This window comes from Chiloscyllium plagiosum, unplaced genomic scaffold (genome assembly GCF_037043375.1).
Source record: "Chiloscyllium plagiosum isolate Xiang-an unplaced genomic scaffold, Cpla_swu_hap1 HiC_scaffold_2, whole genome shotgun sequence".
NCBI lineage: Eukaryota > Metazoa > Chordata > Chondrichthyes > Orectolobiformes > Hemiscylliidae > Chiloscyllium > Chiloscyllium plagiosum.
The window spans coordinates 129,793,372-129,813,556 of NW_028270140.1; the positions used below are offsets into that span (position 1 = coordinate 129,793,372).

A 20,185-nucleotide genomic window follows, 5' to 3' on the forward strand; every position below is an offset into this window, starting at 1 on the left:
AAAGGTACTCAGAGTTCACTGTGAATTATGTAAAAATCTACCTTGTCTGAATTCTGCATGGAACAGGGAACCTAATTATCATTGTTTAAAGCATGTGCCAGCATATCAGCTCAATTGAGAGTGTAAACACGTCTTTGTTTCTTTTAAAGAAGCATCAAAATTAGTGTATTGAGGTTTTTTGGTACTGTGGAGCTGCCGTGGTGGAGTGGTTCATGGCCTGAGTGTGGAAGGGAATTGTAAAGTTGGTGATATCCTTTGTCAGGAATGAAAACATGCCTTTTCTATGTTGCATGAGACATTTGCTTGCAATGATATGCAATCTGATACAGTGTGATTCCTTTTTAAGAACTTGGGCATTCTCCAAGTCATAGTGTACTGGAAGAACCAATGATTGTCAGCAATCCTCCAGACGTCTGCCAAGTTATAGAAGTGACCACAGAATGTGACGACCAGCCTATCAGCACAAGCCAGCTATACCCATTGCAGATCTCCCCAGTCTCCTCCTATGCAGGTTAGTGTTACGTTGTAACCCATTCAACATTGTCAGTTAATAATCCCAGATGTTTTACAAGGAATGTTTATGCACTTTAAGCAAAAATGTTGGAACATTTTTCAGTCTGGCAAAGCAGAGGTTGCACTGACAGACCAAGTGTAATTGTTTGTAGAGGCATGTCTCAAACTCCCAAGGAAGAGCTGGGAGATTACTAGTGGGTCATTGATAGCGCAGTGGTCACAAAAGCTGTCCCATTGATACTCGCAGGTTCAGACACCAGTCGTACGGAGTTAACTACACTCAATCAACACAGCAGCAGTGAAGGAGATACAGTTATCAGGAGATCTAGAGTCCTGCAGTTCTCCATTTTTTTTGGAGGGGGCGGAGGGTGGAGAATGTGGGTGCTGGGTCAGGAGTGGGTGCGCTGTGTCTTGATGGGGACTGGGGGCCGAGCCATCAGTACTGGGGCCTGTGATTTCTGTCCCTGGCTCCGTTAACAGGTTCAAGGCTCCTGCAGCCTCTTAGTGACAAATGTTGGAGCTAGCGGGTGTATGAATGAGCTGGCCACCTCACGGTTGTACAGGAAACTATTCCAGTGGGAAGAGTTAATAGGAATGCATGGATGGTCGGGTCACTGACATCAGGGGGACAGACACAATTGTTTGCAGCAAAGAGCAAGAATCCAAATGGTTTTCTTACAAGCCCAGTGCCAGTGTTTGGGATGTTTGGTCTGGAGAAGAACCAGTAGTCGCAAAGATCTAGTTGTCATGGACTCTCTAGGTACCAGTGAAATAGGCAAACAGGTTGTGGTCAGGAAAGGTTATGAGATGTTAAGGCCTATATTAAAGTGTTAATCCCAAAGCTTTTTGATTTTACTTCCTGTCTCATGGCATGGTTTGTTTGTGGTTATATTATTGGATGAGTAAACATTAGTCCAAATCCCACTGAGGAGTTTAATTTCAGCATATTAGATAAATCTGGAATAAAATAAGATTGTATCAGTACTCATGACAGTGAAATGATTTTTGTTGTGAAAATCCTTCTGGTCTAGCCTCTGTGTAAATCCAGACTCTCAGCAACACAGTTGTCTTTAACTGTTCCATGTAATGGCCAAGAAAGCTACTGGGTTCTATTATACTATGGTTTTAAGAGGTGTATTTTCTCTTTTTTTGGAGTAGTTTTAAGACCGAGTTAATGAACTGTCTATTTGAATCTGATAAAGTGAACAGCTTGTGAGGGCTTGGGTTTTGTTTCATGTTGGAACAATAGAAGCAGCCTGAATGGGTGTGGTCAACTCCCACAGAACCGGGATTTTTAGTTTTAGTTTTCAGCAGTTGTAGCTGGGGTCTCAGCAGAGTTTAGAAGCTGTAGTATATCTCTCCCTGCTCCACTCTCTTTTAGAGTTGTCTCTTGATGTTTTTTTTTCCTCCTGCTGCTGGAGTTGCATGCGAGGCAATATGTTTTTCTGAATTTGCCTATGGCCAGGGTGTGTTTATAGGATTTTCTAAATTGGGTGTTTACTAGAACAGTTAATTGGTAGTAGTTATTGTCTCAATTATTTTATTAAGCCTTTCAATAGAGTTACAGCTAAGCCAGTTATTTTATCTTATTTTTCCTTTGTTGTATTTTAACTGTAGTTTATGGATACTGTGTGTTTTGCTTCAAATCTGGTAGTTTGACCAGTTGAAAAGCATCTGGAATGCAACACCTTATGCTTACTTCTAAAATAAGAAAAATGTAGGGTCTAGACTATCCTCTGAGTATCTTGAGGGGGTATGGTCTGGTCCATATCGCTATTCAAATGGTTACAGTGAGAAGGTTGTTGCTGAACAAGTGTTGTTGATGCCATCTTCCATCACTTTACAGCTGATCAAGAGCAGACTGCGGGGTGCAGGGTTGGTCTGGTTGGAACAACTTGGCTAGTGGGTTCCGAGGAAGGGTCACTGAACCCGAAATTTTAAATCTGCTTTCTGTCCAGATGCTGCCAGACTTGCTAAGTTTTCCCAACAATTTCTCTTTTTGTTTCAGATTTCCAGCATCCACAGTCATTGGGCTTTTTGCTAGGGCTGCAGCAACTTTGCTGTTCCTTCACATGGCATTGTGGGTGAACTGGCACCAAACAGATCATAGTGGTTCAAATAACAGCACATCACAGAATGTTAGTGAGATCACATCATGAATACTGTGTGCACCTTTGTTCTCCTTAAGGATATGTAACTGCATTGGAGGATTTCAGGGATTGTTCACTAGGTTGCTATCTATTGCAGAATAGGTAGATTGTGGTATGTGGGAAAGTTAAACAGGTTTTGTTTTCTTTGGCATTTAAAAGAGTGGATTTCTGCCAGTTGCTCCAGTTTCCTCCTGTAGTCCAAAGATGTGCAGGTTAGTTGGGTTGGCCATGGTAAATTGTCCGTAGTATCTATAAATGGGCAGGCTAGGTGGATTAGCCATGGGAAAGGTGGGGTTACTGGGTGAGGAAAGGGGGCTGGATATGGCTGGGATTCTCTTCAGAGGGTCGAATGTCCTCTTTCCTCACTAGGGATTCTTTGATACTGTGGTTTTAGTTTAGAACAATAACATGTTGACATTCCTAGCAATACATAAAGCAAGATCTTTAGCACTTGTGTAAAAGTAAATGTGTGGTACTGCTATGTAAAAACCCGAGGTCTATGTTTCTACTGTCTTGTTTGCAGCTAGATTGAATAGTGGAAACAAACAGTTGTTCAAAGAGAGAAATGAAAAGAACTTGGGAGAATATTATTTCATTTAAAAGAATACAAACTTTTAATTTTAATCGCCAATTGGCAGCCATGTGACCTTCCAACACAACGTTTGACATTTATGTAGTATTTGTTGTTCCTGCCTGCAAATCCGCAATTGGCAAGGCTCCATTGAATATATTTGGCAGAATTCCTCAACAAAATCAATTGTTCAATGAACTGTTCCAGTAGGAAATGGTTCAAGAATCATGTGGTGCCATTTAATGGGTATTGTGAAGAGCGTTGCTATGTGTGGTCGTTTTGTTAACCTCCCTCATAGCAACAGCTACACATTTTAGCTTTTAATGCTATTCAAGATTGACCCATTCAGAATCTTGTCTGTTTGTCGAACTTGATGGGAGTACTGCTTGTTTTGCAGAAGCAGATTTTTGCACAGACAAGGTGTGACTGTTAACGTAATGGATCAGAGTTAATGCTGGATGAAGAGCTAGGTGTTGTTTTGATGAAAATGAAATTATCTGCGAAATGAGGCTGAAGGGCAATTGATTTAAATTAGTTTTCACTTTTGTTTATCCAATAGAAAGTGAAACGGATAGCGTCGGAACTGAAGAAGAACCTGATGAGGTCAGTAAGGAACATGTTGTCTTGAAGCCAAAACAAAAAACAAAGAGAAAGTTTATTTGTTTGAAGGCATTGACCGAGCTGGTACAGACCTCTTCTCTGTATTCTTCCACCTTGGCAGCATTGCTGTATTTAAACTATCCCCCTCCACTGCTGAAACCTGTGCTCACTGCCACTTTACCTCAACAGAAGGTCAGAGCCTCATAAGAGGTCAAATTTGAGCCTTCTGGGAGAAGGCAATGAGCAAGTCAATAATAGTGAAAAACTGAATCCCAGCTTCGAATGATAATGTCGGTCCTAATGGCCAGTTATTAGCACATTGTAAAGTGCCAATTTTTTTGCTGATATTTCTTTCAGACTCAGCTCCCTAGCTAAGACCACTGAACTGTAAGATATAAGAGCAGAGGGAATCGGCTTAGCTCAGTTGGCTGGATTGTTGGTTTACATTGTGCGATGCCAACAGCATGAGTTCAATTCCCATCACCGGCTTGAGGTTACCATGAAGGACTCTCCTTCTCAACCTCTTCCCTCACCTGAGGTCTGGTGGCCTTCAGGTTAAATCACCATCAGTCGCTTCTCTCTAATGAAAGAGCAGACCCTATGGTCTAATAAGACTTTGGCGACACATCAGCAACATAGGAGCAGAATTAGGCCATTCGTTCCATCAGGTCTACTCTGCCATTTGATCATGGTTGCTATGTTTCTCAACCCCATCCTGATGTCTTCTCCCCATAATTCTTAATCCCCTTACCAATCAAGAACCTATTGATCTCTGTCTTAAATACACTCAGTGACTTAGACTCCAAAGCCCTCTGGAATGGGTTCCACAGATTCACTGCCCTCTGGCTGAAGAAATTCCACCTCATCTCAGTTCAAAAGGGTTGTGCCTTCACTCTAATGCTGTTCTCTCATGCCCTAGTCTCTTCTACTGGTGGAAATATCTTCTCCATATCCACTCTATCCAGGCCTCTCAATATTCTATAAGTTTCAATGAGATCCCCCCTCATCCTTCTAAACGCCATCGAGTACAGGCCCAAAGTTCTCAACCTCGTATCTCATTAGACAAACCCTTCAGCCCTAGCATCATTCTTATAAACCTCTTTTGGACCCCCTCCAGCACATCCTTCCTTAGATAAAGGGCTTCAAACCGTTTACAGTATTCCAAATGCAGTCTGACCAGAGCCTTAATCAGGGAATATAGTCTCTCATTTATACCGGATACGGTCAAACTGAGATAGTAATACTTAAAATTTGAGGGGAGCTTTTCTTCTTGCTGGGTTTATGCTCAGATTTAATGGATTGCAGAAGATTCAAAAATATCGGCCTGAGGAGACTCTTGTGATGCAGTGGTGCTGACCTTACCTCTGGTCAAGGATGCCCAGGTCCAAGTCCCACCAATGCCAGAGATGTGTAGTAATGTCTCTGAGCAGGTTGACTAGAAAGCATCCAGAAATTGTTAGGATTGTGGGATACAGGCCAGGCCAGTAAAGCAACCTGCCCAACTTCCATTGAAATCTGGCACGGTTTGGTTAGGCTTCCCTCACTGGTCTGCATCACAGACCTGTCTGATTCCTGAAATTCCTTGTGAGCCTGACAGGTACCATGGCAATTCTACTTTGTAAATTGAATTTAGACAGAACCTCCCTGCTCCCTGATAGTACAGAAGCGAGCCATTTTGGCTCAGTCAGGCTGGTGTTCCGTGAAAACCCCCTCCGCTCTACTTTCTCCTACCCTCGCTTGAGTCATACATTAAAGACACAAGCGAGGAGCAGTCTTTTGAGTCTTTGTTTCCACCATCTCTTGAGGAAGATAATTTCAGAGTCTTTAAATATTTTTAAAGCTGATTTTTAAATACATTCCTGATAAGCAAGGTGGGGCTGAAAGATTAGGAGGAGTAGGCAGGAATGAATTTGAATTAGCTTTATTGTCACATGTACTCATAAATGCCATGAAAAATTTACTTATAGCGCCACCTTAGATAGGTACCTGGTTACAGTTCCTTGAGTACAAATTCTGAGGAAAAAAATTGGAAATAAAAAAATCCAGCATTACAGAAATTCAAAAATACAAAATCATAGTAATAAATAAGAAAAATAAAGAAATAAAAAGTTCTGAATAACAATGCTTCCACCATAATATAACAAACAGAAAAAGTAATTTAAAAAAAAAGTTGAGAAGTCAGATCAGAACATAATCTTGTTGAGAGACAGAGTATTGTCTAGGGATCAAATGATTTGTTCTCCCTTCCCCTAATTTGTACATTTGCCTCACTGTGGTGGCTTCTAATTTCTCATTCAAGTCCACATCTAGCTTCCACTTAAATATGTCTGAGAATTTCCAAATCCATGTTGTAGCAAGTTCCACATTCTAACAACTAAAGATATTTCACCTGAATTTCTTGCTGGGTTTATTGTTGACTATCCTATAACTTCGATCCTTTATTTTGCCAACTGCACAATCTTCTGCACATTCACTTTATTAATTATGTTAAAGACCACTTGTCAGCCTTCCTATTTCCTAAGGAAGTGCAACCCTCCTTCTCGGTCTTTCTCTGACAGTTACATCTCTTCATTTTGAGTGTTTGTAAGAAGAATATTATCGCCGTTGTGAAGAAATCTCATTTTCTCCTTTGTTGTACGCTTAGGGGACTGAGAGCACAAACCAAGACCAGTCACAATGGCAGCAAAGCAATATCGAAGGCAAGGAGTTTCTGAGCAACATCGGCATGAACACTGCATTTTCCCCTTCCGCAGGTCCCACCGTGACCTCTAGCAACTTCAGTTTCAAACTCCTGACCAATGGCTCTGAGAAAGCACCCGTTTATACCTCTGCCACATGCACCAGCCTGTCAGTCAGCATCTCCACGTCGTCTGTGCCATCGCAGCAAGCTTCTTTAAAACACCGTATGGCTGAAAACCGAGCGACTGTCATCATGAAGACATCAGACTTAACGCGAGGCAAGAACTGACGAATCCACTATTTCCTTGGGTGTAATATCTCCTTGTTCTGGTGATGCCTTAACTGGGATAAGCTGCACTGTACCATAGATGGACCTTACAGGCCTGTTGGACTAAAAATATATAAATATATATATATCTATATAACTTAAAAGAAAATGTGCTGCAGAACTGGAAATCACTTGGTTGCCTTTGCCTCAACTGCCATCTCCAGTTCATGAATTTTAACTCAGGACATTATATTGAATGATTTTCTCTGTTTTCCTGTTGCACTTTGCTGTTACTTCAATGACAGCAAGAGGCCGACCCTTGCCTCAGCCTTGAATGCATGTCTGAGCACTCGAGACAGGACCAATATGATACAACCCCAATCTCCACGTGCCTATCAAACCCACCTGCAGCAGGGGACAAAAAAAAAATGTGAACTGCTTTGACAATGTGTAAATTTTTTTATACTCTTTGAATGTGCATATGTATATAACGCAGGAGAAATTGAATTTTACTGCTTTTTGCACCTTAAATCTAGGCTCGCACTTAACGCTGTCACATTGCTGGCAACTACATGCATTTAGAACTTAAAAGATTCCTGTGGTTTGGAGTTTATGGCCTGATCTTATGCCTGCTTACACTGGTCTCCTTTGCTCAAGCACAAAACTATAATAAGCAGTGCGCAACAAAAGTAAAGTGGCTTGATTAAAAAGGACTGGTTTTAATTTTTTTCTAAAGCAAGCTTTTTTTTATCGTATGTAAAGGGATTATTTTATTCAGGGTAATTGAATTCTGAAATGAACATAAATCTTTAAATTTTTTTTACCAAAATAAATGTTGTTTCTATCTTTGTTTATCAGCATAAACATCTGTGGTAAATTGATAATTTTTTTTTACAAATTTGTAGCAATTATAGACTCTCCAATAAAATGTAGCCTCTACATCAGTGACTAGATACAATGTCTGTCGCCATTATGCTTTCTTTCAAATGTACGTTAATCTCACAGTATATAGGTTGATTCAAAATATTTTTAAGCATGCTGTCACTTGAAGTTATCAGTATGATTTTGGAGACCTACAGAAAACATGGAAAAATGCCCAGTGACCTCCTGCAGAAGTTGTTATTTTTACCAAGGACCTTCTGTAAGCATTGACACTTTCCCCAGGGACATCCTGCAATATTGCTTCATACCTTGAGTAAATATTAATGGGAGAAAGTGAGGACTGCAGATGCTGGAGAACAGAGGCAAAAATTGTACTTCTGGAACAGCACAACCAGTCAGGCAGCACTTGAGGAGCAGAAGAGTCAATGTTCCGAGCATAAGCTCTTCATCCTGCCTCACACGTTTTGACATAAATATTGGTGTACAAAGGGTACTCCTGTGAACATCGACCCACTTTTAAAATGGGGCTGGAGTGGTTCACTTTTAAAATGGGACTGGGTATTTTCCTTGGCAAAATCAGAAATCACATGACACCAGGTTATAGTCCAACAGGTTTATTTAAAGTCACAAGCTTTTGGAGTGCTGCTTCATTTAGTGCTCTGAAAGCTTGTGATTTTAAATAAACCTGTAGGGCAGTAACCTACAGGTGTTGTGTGGCTTCAGATTTTGTCCACCCCAGTCCAACACTGGTACCTCCACATCATAGTTTCCTTGAGGCAGAGAAAGGTGCAGAGGAAACCTGATTGTAGAAAATTATGAGGAACATAGTGTCAATAGGAATGAACTTTTGCCCTTAGAGTCTTGTACAATTGTACAGTGCAGAAGAGGCCCATCAAGTCTGTGCTGCCAAAGTTATACTGCATCTGGACTCATTCCACCTTCCAGTGCTAGGCCCCATAGCCTTGAATGTTGTGACATCTCAAGTGTTCAACCAAGTTCTTTGTTAAATATTGTGAGGTTCTTGCCTCAACTGCTCTCCCAGGCAGTACCCAACAGCCTCTGGGTGAAAAAAGTTCAAATTCCTTCTAAACCTTCCACCATAAAATTATGCCCCCTTATTGACTAAGGGGAGCAGCTGCGTTCTATTCACCCTGGCCATCCCCCAGTTACTATGAAGCATAGAGTTAAGGTTAGAAGCAGGAGGACTATAGGGGATTAAAGGAGAATTCTTTTCATTGAGAGTGTAGTGGGTATCTGGAACTCATTGCCTGAAAGCATGGCAGAGGCAGAAACCATCACAACATTTAAGAAGTATTTAGGCAGTCACTTGAGGTGCCATGGCATTACAAGGCTATGGGCCAAGTGCTGGGAAATGGGATTAGAGATGATAGGTGTTTGCTGATCAGTGCAAACGTGATGGGCCAAAGAGACTCTTTCCACCTTGTAATAGTTCATAATTCTATGACCTCCAGTACCCCTTCAAGTTTTGACTTGCTCACTTATCAATGCACATCCAGAGACCTTGCACTAATATCTACTCTGGGAATCTCGGTGGAAAATTGTTTGCTGCAATTCCGTGTGTCTTGCACAGTCTTCTGTCCACTAATTTTAATGAATAGAAAATTGTTTGTGGACCCTTGTCAGACCCCTGTGGAATGCTGTGTTCAGTTTAACAACTTGCCTCAAAAAAGATTTATTGACTTGCATTGTATGCAGCACAGACTCACTGAAGTTGGCTGGATAAATGGCTTGCAATGCAGAGTGACATAGACAGCCATGGGTTTAATCCCTGTACTGGCTAAGGTCACCCTGAAGGCACTGCATTTCCAACCTCACCTGAGGCATGGTGACCCTCCAGTTAAATTCCGCGCTCTTTGGTGGTGATTTCCACATTTCACTTAGCAGTGAAATCCAGAAGCTGTGTTTCACACAGCGGGGCATGGAAACCTGCAGCTATCTGAGCAAATAAAGGTCTGTTGATGTAGGCAGTGAAGCTGTCAAAATTGAGATCAATAGATTTTGTGAGGGTAAGGATATTGAGGGAGAAACAGCAGCAAAATGGATTTGAGGAATAGATCAGCCGTGATGTATCTGCAGCCAGGAACTCATTGAATGGCGAAGCTGACTTGATGGGTTGAATGGCCTACTTCTGCTCCTCCATCTCATGGATGCCAGGGAGGGTTCCAGGGCAGAATGGCGTACTCCAGATCCAATGTTCCCCAGTCAAAGGGGAACTGATCATCATGCATAAATCCACAAATCAACCTGTCAACACAGTGAAGGGAATGCTAAGCTTCTCTCAACATCAGTTTTAAAAAAGTAAAACTGCCCTATCTTTATAGCAATCTCTCCTCTAGACTACATTACGATATATTAAGAATCCTATATTTCCAAAGACCATTAGATGTCCAGTAATGGGTTTACTGTAAATATACAGATTGAGACCAGTGTTCGCAAAGAGCACAGTTCAGGAAATCATGAATCCATAGCCATTGGTTTGTGGTCAATTATTGATGGCATCCAACTTCCTGCCTCATGCCTTGTCAGATCATTACTCACTGCCTGGAGCACCTGATTGTAGAATCACTCCTATTTCACAAGAATTTCCACATTAAAAACATATCATAACGTAATTTTGTTTCATTCCATTTCAGTGCCCTTCCAGATATCCTCCTGCCCCACCTGAATAACCACATTTAGATGTAAATATCATTGCCACTTCCTTTGAACTTACACCATCAAAACTTTTATGATTTAATCTCTTTCCTCCACAGACCTTCCATGTTGTTGTTTTCATCCCCTTCCCCCTTTTCACTTGCTCAAAAGATTCCTCACTTCTCTCTATAAAAGTTCATTAACCTCTCTGCACAGATCCTACTAGATCTGATGTGTATTTATGGCATTTTCTTTTTGTTTTAATTTCAGATTTACAGCATTTCAGTATTTTCCTTATTGTATCCTTGTCCTTCTGATACAAACTTTGCACTTGATTATATCTTAGAATTGTTGAGCAGTAAAAGAAACCCTTCAGCTAATTGTGCCTTTGTTTGCTTTTTGAAAAAGCTATTGAGTTTAATCCTACTTCCATGCTCATTCTTCACATCTCTGCAGTTTGTTCTCAGTTAAAGTGCGTGTACAACTCCCTTTTGAGAGTTCCCGTTTAATCTGTTTCTGCTATCAGACAGCACAGCATAGCACTTAGTTAATAAGAAAATAAAACGGATAGCATAAGTAGATGTACACAGACAGATCTAAATGTTTGCTTTTTTAAAAAAAAAATTACCAAAATGAAATGATAATTAAAAGAGAGAGGTGCAAAATCAGAATAGATAGGCTTGCTTAGTTTGAAAGACAAATGGTCAAGATATTTTTGCAGCTGGAACATTGACAGTAAAACTACAGTCATGCCTAACATGTTGACTTAGGAAACACGAATGCTTCTAAACATACACAAAGTAGAATAGACGGCAGGTACATGAACACCTGTTTCCAGTGTAATGTATTAATTCCATGTGCCTGGTGTTTGCCTGCTTATTTTGCAATGACGCAAATGACCTTGTACTCTATTGATTTAAACAGTTCTTTCATCTATTCTGCATCTCGGTTTTGTTTGCTATTCAAAGGTTACCGTTTTTATTCATTGTAGTTGGTTTTGGGCAAACAGAAACCCCAAACTAAATAATTACAATCACTAACTAAGCACAAAAAAAGTAAGCAGTTACTGAATAAATTTCCTGTAACTGAATATTTAAAGAAATGCTCTACTTATATATAGCATTGACATCCAACTCTTGGACTTAAAATATCATCAACTTCAAACCGGCAAATCCCACTCAGGGAATTCCTTACTGTTTGAGCTCAGCTCAAGGTGATGTTAACAGGTTTTAATAATTCTGCTATAATCATAAAAAGAGAATGTGGGCAGAGTTAGCTGGACTGCTCTGTGAAATGAGTTAGCAGCAAAGATTGTTGAGGAACAATCATCATCAGCAATCACTCGCTAATGATTATGATTGTCTGTAGAAAATCCCACGTCAATGTGTCCTTATGTGGCTGATACGCCCAAAATCTAGAACCACACATCCACCCATTTGGCAGGTGTTTCCAGGAAGTGGAATTCCTCCTTGCCTTGAGATCATTGGCAATTATACAGAGGTTTCCTCTAAGACAGATTCTTCTGAAAAAAAAAGGGTCTCCCATGTGTTGACGCCTATGTTGCAATTCATGAGTGAAGCCTTCAAGGAGTCTCTGAAATCTTTCCTTTTGCCTCCTCTACTTTGAGTGCCTTCCTTAAGCTGGGTGAAGACAATTGCCTTTGGTAGTTGGAACTCAGGCATCCCAAGCATGTGGCCAGCCTAGTAGAGTTGGTTTCGGATGACCATGGCCTTGATTATGGTGTGACTGGCTCCTTCAAGGGTGCTGATGCAGAGAATCCATCTCAGACAGTGTTCATGATACTTCTCAAAGGTCTTAAGGTGGCATTTATATGTAGTCCAGGATTCTGAACCATGTAGAAGAGTCTGAAGGATGACTACTTTATACAGAAGGATTTTGGTATCAGCACGGTTTTTGAAATCTATATCCTTAGGCACGTGAAGGTGGTATCTGCAAATTGGATGTAATGTTGAATCTCCACATCAATGTCAGCCTTGGATGACACGTAGACTCCCAGGTTGGGGAAATATCCCATGTTTAGGAGGATTTCTCTGTTGATCTTAATGGAGGGTGGAGTGGAACCTGACTTGGTTGGTAAAGGATTCAGGTCTTCTTGAGGTTGAGGCTGAGACCAATTCTTCAGTATACTCCCGCAAAGGCCTTAAGCAAAGCTTGAAGATGCTCTTCTGCGATAGTAGAAATCATATCATCATCAACAAACTGAAGTTCCATGAGGGATGTTAATGCTGTTCTCTTCTTGGATTTCAACTGGCTATGGTTGAGTTTTCTGTCCACTGTATAGACAATTTTCACACCACTTGGAAATTTGTTCATGAATGATGGCGATGAAGATGGAGAAAAGAGTGGAGGTGATGACACATCCCTGCTTTCACCCTGACTTGACCTCAAAAGATTCTGTTATTTTACTGTCAGTGAGGGCTGTCACTGACATGTTGTCATGGAGATGGCAGAGGATGTTGATGAAATCCACTGACACCTGTGTCTTTGGCAGGGTCTTCCACAGTATTTCCCCACTGCCTGATAGAACCCATAGCCAGATCGATGTTGGCCATGTTGATGTTGTTCCTGGTATTTCTTTTAGATTTGCCAGCAGTGAAAATCATGTCCGTAGTTCCACGGTTTGATTGGAAGCCACACTGACTTTCGGGAAAGATTTCCTCAGAACCTGGGAGAAGGTGCCTAGCGCAGATACAGCTGATGATCTTCCCAGTGATGGAGAGTGGGGAGATTCCTTAGTAGTTCCCACAGTCCACTTTGTGTAGATGGTGGTAATGACAGCATTTCTGTGATCAACAAGGGTTTCTTTCTTGTCCCAGATTTTCAGGAACAGTCGATGGAGATGACAATTAAGCTGAGCACCTCCAAGTCTGAAAATGTCCACTGGAATCCGTCTACTCCTGCGGCTTTTCCATTCTTCTTGTAGCTTCAACTTTTGCCACACTACATGGGAATCCAAGTCATCATTGATGGGAATTTCCTAAACACACCCTTGTCAATGATGTATTGTGGCTTTGAAGCCAAGGGTGTTGGGGCCATATATTGCCTTGGCATCACTGAAGAAGCACTGGGAGTTGTGCTTGTCAGCACAGAATTGCAGTCCTTAGCTTTCTCAGTCCAACATTAGGCCTTGATTTTCCTTGCTGTTCTTTGTAACTCCACCTTTGCTGTTTGATGATTTCTGCTCCTTGCCTCGCTGCTGATTTCAGGCACAGAGAGCTTTCCTCTTCTTGTCAGAGAGGTCTTGGATGATATGGTCATTCTTGTTGAGCCAGTCCTAGTGTTTCCTGGTCTTGAAGCCAATGGTTTCTTCACAGTATGAGGTAATGGCTGTCTCCAGCTCTTCCCAGATTTTCTCCACTCTATTAAGATGATCTCTTTGGAGATTTGGTGCAGACGTTGTTGGAAGTTCATTCATCTGCTTGTCACTGAAGATGTTCAATGTTGAACTATTTTATGAACTTTTACCTTCAGTTGCTTCTGGTAGCATTTGATGGACAATGAGGAGCAGATGAGAGCTGGTGTTCTGTCCAGTAGTCATCTGCACTTGTCATCACTTTGGTAATGAGGTCATTCTCTTGGTCGAGATCATACAATGATGTAATTGATCATATGCCAATGCTTTGTTTATGGATGCCTCCAAGAAGTCTTGAATATGTCTTTTCGACAGAACAGTGTGTTGTTGGTCATAACCACCTGGCGTTCTGCACATTTGGAGAGCTGGGCAATCCCATTGGAGTTGCAATTTCCAACTCCTTTCTTTCCAATGTTTCCTTTCCAGAGTCAGGAGTCCTTTCCAACACTAGTTGAAGTCTCCAAGGATGATAATTTTATCTTCCTTAGGGATGTTGCTAAGTATGGTGTCCAGGCTGGAGTAGAAACCATCTTTGACCTCCTTTGTGGCATCAAGAGTTGAGTATTAACACTCACAATCATTGCCTGCTGGTCCTTGGCAAGTTGTAGACAGAGAGTCATGAGGTATGCAGTAATGCCAAAGGGAGCTCTGAGATGTGGTTGACAAGTTCATTCTCGATTAATCTAAATCCATGTGTCCTCAGTTAATCCTTGAGATTTCCTCTCCTTCAGCCCCCCCGTTGTGACAATGTAAACTTCCAATTCTAATAACTGTTCTTGGATTGGAAAAATCAACAAAGATAAACTATGACACATGCATTGAAAGAAGCAGCAATAACTCTTTTTGGAATAAGCTGTTTCTTAAGATGAGAAGGACAGCAAGAAACTGTTATAAAAATGAGTTACAACAACAGTTGACACTCCCTGGGAAGACGGAACATAAATGAGTTGTTTCCTGTGAGAGAGGAGATGACACTTATTTGATAATTTGTGCTTTGTGACAAATGGGTAATTAGACCTGCCTGCAGAAGCTATGTTCTGAAGTAAAAGAGTTAATTGCAGGAAAAAGCTGTGCTTTAAACAGACAGCTAACCCTGGATGTAACAAGAAATAAATGAATTATTTTTGATGCAAAGGCAAGCTGTAAACATGAGGTTTCTGAAAGTGTAATCAATATTGGGAATAAATGAATCTAAAAGATCATCAATAATGTCATATTACAAACTTTAAAAAGAGAAAATTGTATAAGAATCCAACAAAGAGCAACTCAACAGCAGAACTTTGACGACCAACCCTGCAGAATGACCAAACCCTGGACACTTGCAGAGACTGACTACTAATGATTGAACTCCTGGTCAGCTTTCATCATGAATCAGTAATAGCTACATTGGATTGCAGGCTTGTACTTGCTTACTTGAGTCTTAATAAAGTTGAAATTATTATTTCAGTATTTCATTTCTTAATAGTTAGCCGAATTAAAGGTAACTTGAGTAGTTTACCCACAACACCTTTATCTGCTCTTCAAGTCTCCTGGAAAGTAGTGATATCAATGTTGTAGTTCTGAATTCACAGACAACAAGGGCAGTTCTTCATTCAGGACCATTGTTTTGTTCATTATTGATAGGGGTTCCTACACTTGGGCGGCATGGTGGCACAGTGGTTAGCACTTCAGCCTCACAGCGCCAGAGACCCGGGTTCAATTCCCGCCTCAGGCGACTGACTGTGTGGAGTTTGCACATTCTCCCTGTGCCTGTGTGGGTTTCCTCCGGGTGCTCCGGTTTCCTCCCACAGTCCAAAGATGTGCAGGCCAGGTGAATTGGCCATGCTAAATTGTCCGTAGTGTTAGGTAAGGGGTAAATGTAGGGGTATGGGTGGGTTGCGCTTCGGCGGGTCGGTGTGGACTTGTTGGGCCGAAGGGCCTGTTTCCACACTAAGTAATCTAATCTAATCTACTCCAGGTTCTGAGATTGAGTTTGACTTTGGTTTGGAGACTGCAGGCAGCTGAGCTGCTGGGTGTGATTTACCAGCCAGTGTGGTGATGGAACAGACTACATTTAGGGTACCTTTTCTAGCATCTTCCACATTTGGGGTAAGCTGTGTGGATCCTGAAGAGAGTTGCCCAATCGTGAAGAAAGCTGCCCAAACGCTCTCCTGTTCCTATTCCGAGAGCAAAACGACTGTGTCAAACTCCATCAGCTACCTGCTGGACAGAAGCAAGGCACTTCCAGACTACTCTTTCCTATCCTGGATATTTCCCAATGATCACTGCAGAGCTGAGTGTTGTGTGGTGAGGGAGGTGTTGATTTCCTCATGTAGCCTCCTGTATGGGATATCTATTAACATGGAAATGCTGTTGCACATCGGTATGTACGTGGTATTTGAGAGAAGGTAAACCCAATTCAAGTCTCAAGGAAATCTCGACAACTGGGGCCTGCCTCGACAACAGCTGTTCAAATATCTTCTGTAAGACCATAAGATGTAGGCGTGGAATTATGCCATTTGGCCTATCTGGTCTGCTTACCATTCGATCAATGCTGAAATGTTTCACAACCCCATTCTCCTGCTTTCTCCCCATAACGATTGATCTCCTTACCAATCAAGAACCTATCTACCTCTGTCTTAAATACACTCAATAACTTGGCCTTCACAGCCCTCTGTCTCAATGAATTCGCTACTCACTGGCTGAAGAAATTCCTCCCCTAGAACAACTCCGTTCTAAAGTGTTGTCCCTTCTCTTTGTGGCTTGCTCTTGGGTCGTAATCTCTCCAACTAGTGGAAATATATTCTTCATGTTCACTCTGTCCAGGCCTCTCAGTATTCTCCTTCTAAACTCTATCAAAAACTGACCTGGAGTCCTCAACTACTCCTCATTGCCAAGCTCTTGATTCCTTGGATCATTCTTGTAAACCCCCTCTGAGCCACCTCCAAGGCTAACACATCTTTTCTTAGATATGGATCCCAGAACTGCTCGCAATATTCCAAATATGGACTGACCAGAGCCTTATACAGCCTTAGCAGTATATCTCTGGTCTTATACTCTAGCCCTCTTGAAATGAATGCTGACATTGCATTTGCCTTCCTTCCTGCCAACTGAACCTGCATGTTAACCTTAGGGGAATCTTGCACCAGAATTCCTAAGCCCCTTTATGTTTCAGATTTCTGAAGCCTTTCCGCATTTAGAAAATAATCTCTGCCTCTATTCTTCCTACCAATGTGCATAACCTCACATTTGCCCCCATTGTATTCCATCTACCACTTTTTTACCCACTCTCCAAGCCAATCCTCTATGCAGACAGGCAGGAGACTGGAAGAATACAGCAAGCCAGGGAGCATCAGGAGATGGAGAAGTTGACATTTCAGGTGTAACCCTTCTTCAGGACTAGGGGTGGGTGTAGGGGGAGCTGCAGAAAAAGGGAGTGGTGGGGGCAGGAGGTGGTGGGGGCAGTGTGAAGACAGGCAGAGGATACAACCTGGTTGGTCAATGGGAGGACTGAATCTGGTAGGTGGCTGGGAGGGGGTGGGGCAGGGAAGGGCTTGAGCGATGGGGAGGGAGGTTATTTGAAATCCGAGAACTCTGCTGAGTCCTCTGGGCTGTAGGCTGCCCAGGTGGAAGATAATGTATTGTTCCTCCAATTTGCAGTATGATTCGTTATGGCAATGGAGGCAGCCAAGGGTGGTCATGTCAGAAAGGGAGTGGAAAGGGGAATTAAAATGGACAGCGACTGGGAGTTCCATTTGGCCCCTATGGGCCCAGCTGTGATGCTCGGTGAACCATTCCTTAAGTTTAGGTTTGGTCTCCTCGATGTAGAGAAGACCACATCGGAAGCACCTGATGCAGTCAGCTGTATTGGAAGAGAGGCAGGTGAACCTCTGTCTCACCTGAAAGGACTGTTTGGGGCCATGGATGGAGGTGAGGGGGTTGGTCTACTGGCAGGTCTTGCATCTTTTCCGGTTGCAGGCGAAGGTGCCTGAGGGTTTCGGGGAGGTTGGTAGGGAGAGTGATGCAAACGAAGGACTGTTGAAGGGAATGGTCCTTGCGGAAGGCAGAGAGGAGTGGGGAAGGAAGGTGTTCTTGGTTGTAGGGTCTAGTTGGAGTTGACGGAAGTGTCTAAGGATGATGCATTGGATGGTGAGACTGGTGGGATAGTAGGTGAGGACATGGGGGACTCTGTCTTTGTTGCATTGGGAATGGGGGTGTTTAGAGCAGTGGAACAGAGGTGGTGCAGCAGAGGGCTGTTTGGATGACCAGAGGGAGGAAAAGCACATTGTTTAAAATAAGTGGATATCTGGGATGCTCATGAGTGGAATGTCTCCTTGTCCGAGGCGGAGGAATTGGGAGAATGGGATGGAGTTCTTGCAGGATACTGGGTAGGAGGAGGTGTAGTCCAGGTAGTTATGGGAGTCTGTGAGTTTGGAGTAAATGTCCGTCTGGAGACTGTCACTGGACTTGGAAATGGAGAGGTCGAGAAAGGGGAGGGAGGTGTCTGAGATGAACCAAGTGAATTTGAGGGCGGGTAGGTGATTATGGGCGAAGTCGATAAACTGCTCCAGTTCAGCCTGGGTGCAGGACGCTGATGTAACAATGTGGTCTTCCTTTCCTCACCTACCACCCAACCAGGCCCCGAACTGTCCTTCCAGGTAAGACAGAGGTTCACCTGCCTCTCTTCCAATCCAGTTTACTGTATCAGGTGCTCCCGATGTGGTCTTCTCTACATTGAGGAGACCAAACCTAAACTTAGGGAGCATTTCGCTGAGCATCGCAGCTGGGCCCTTAGGAGCCGACCGGATCTTTCAGTCCCCTTCCCAATCCCTTTCCGACATGACCATTCTTGCCACAATGAACCAAACTGCAAATTGAGGGACAACAGCTCATCTTCCACCTGGGCAGCCTACAGCCCGGAGGACTCAACATTGAGTGCTCCAATTTCAAATAACCTCCCTCCTCATCCCCGACTCCCTTCCCAGCCCCTCCCCCTTTCTTCCACTCCTCTCTGCCACCAACCAGATTCATTCCTCTCATTGACCAACCAGGTCATACCCTCTGCCTGTCTTCACCTATCCCCACTTCACCACACTACTCCTGCCACCCCCTTTATCTGCAGCTCCCCCGACACCCACCCTCAGTCCTGAAGAAGGATTACACCCGAAACAGCGACTTTTCCACCTCCTGATGCTGCCTGGCCTGCTGTGTTCTTCCAGCCTCTTGCCTGTTTACACTGGTTTCCAGCATCTGCAGTTTTTTTTGTCTCTTATCCTCTATGCATGCCAGTACCATTCTATTCCACCTGAATCACCACTGAGGACTTGTTTTGGATTGTGCTTAATTTGGTTCTTCCCCTCCAACTTTATTGTCATGGATGGCCCTGCCAGAAGTTGAGAACTCCTGATAGCATCACTGACAGGATCAATGAACACTCAGGCCACTCCACCGTAACAAGGTGGTAATCCACAGAAAGGGAACAATGGCACATGCTTAGTTGGTGACTTACAACAAAAATGTGTCCCAGTGAGAAAGAAGAAATCTAGGCAGGGGACATTCCAAACATGTTTAACCAAATTTGGAGATGCCAGTGTTGGACTGGGGTGTACAAAATTAAAAATCACACAACACCAGGTTATAGTCCAACAGGTTTGTTTGGAAGCACTAGCTTTCGGAGCACCGCTCCTTCATCAGGTGATAGTGGAGAATAAGATTGTAAGACACACACACTCAGAACCTCTCTCATACATTCACACATACACTCCCATACACACCCTCTCACAGACTTAAACCCTTTTACACTCACAGTCACACACATACACACACCCTCTCACAGACACTCATAACCCCCCCACCCACATGTACACATACACATGTAAGTTTGTGGGGTGAATTTGTACTTGCAGAATTATATTGTATTTTGCTCAAACACTGCGTGAATCCATGTAAGATTCTGTAAATCCATCTGTCTGACCATTGTGGCACAGAAAGCCTCAGAGGGGGTTAACACTTTCAATACCTTATCTGGGTCAACATGACACCAATTGTTAAAGTGCATTTGAGAATGTAACTTTTAAAAAATGTTTTGTGATTTACATATGGAAGAACTGAAACCAACATGGTCATTCTAAAAGATGAGAGACTTAACAAACAATCCGGGTCTTTTTCAATATATAGTTTCAGTTACATCACACTAAACATTTGCTATAAATTCTGTGTCTTACAATCTTATTCTCCACAATCACCTGATGAAGGAGCAGTGCTCCGAAAGCTAATGTTTCCGAATAAACCTGTCAGACTATAACCTGGTGTTGTGTGATTTTTAACTATGTTTAGCCAGGAAAGTCAAGTTGAAAATAATAACATGTGATAAAGGCTAGTGGTAAAGCCAAAGAACTGGGAAAGTTTTAAAAGCCACCAAAAAAAAACTAAAAACATGGAGAAAGTAAATTCAAAGGGGAAACTTGCATGGAAACCGGGCCAATCAGCAAGAGCCTGTTTAGATGCATAATAAG

The 20,185-nt window shown here is 42.5% G+C and overlaps 1 protein-coding gene across 9 annotated transcripts in view; it reads left to right on the forward strand.

Moving 5' to 3' along the window:
* irf2b (interferon regulatory factor 2b) overlaps positions 1 to 7,720 on the forward strand; it is a 65,095-nt gene extending 57,375 nt beyond the window's left edge. For all 9 annotated transcript variants that reach the window (XM_087973523.1, XM_043705656.2, XM_087973533.1 and 6 more), the window contains 3 exons: positions 347 to 511; positions 3,794 to 3,837; positions 6,479 to 7,720. In XM_087973523.1, coding sequence (XP_087829649.1) covers positions 347 to 511; positions 3,794 to 3,837; positions 6,479 to 6,802 — 533 coding nt within the window. In that variant the 3' untranslated portion in view covers positions 6,803 to 7,720. The remainder of the gene's footprint in view (positions 1 to 346; positions 512 to 3,793; positions 3,838 to 6,478) is intronic.
* Positions 7,721 to 20,185: the final 12,465 nt, after the last annotated feature.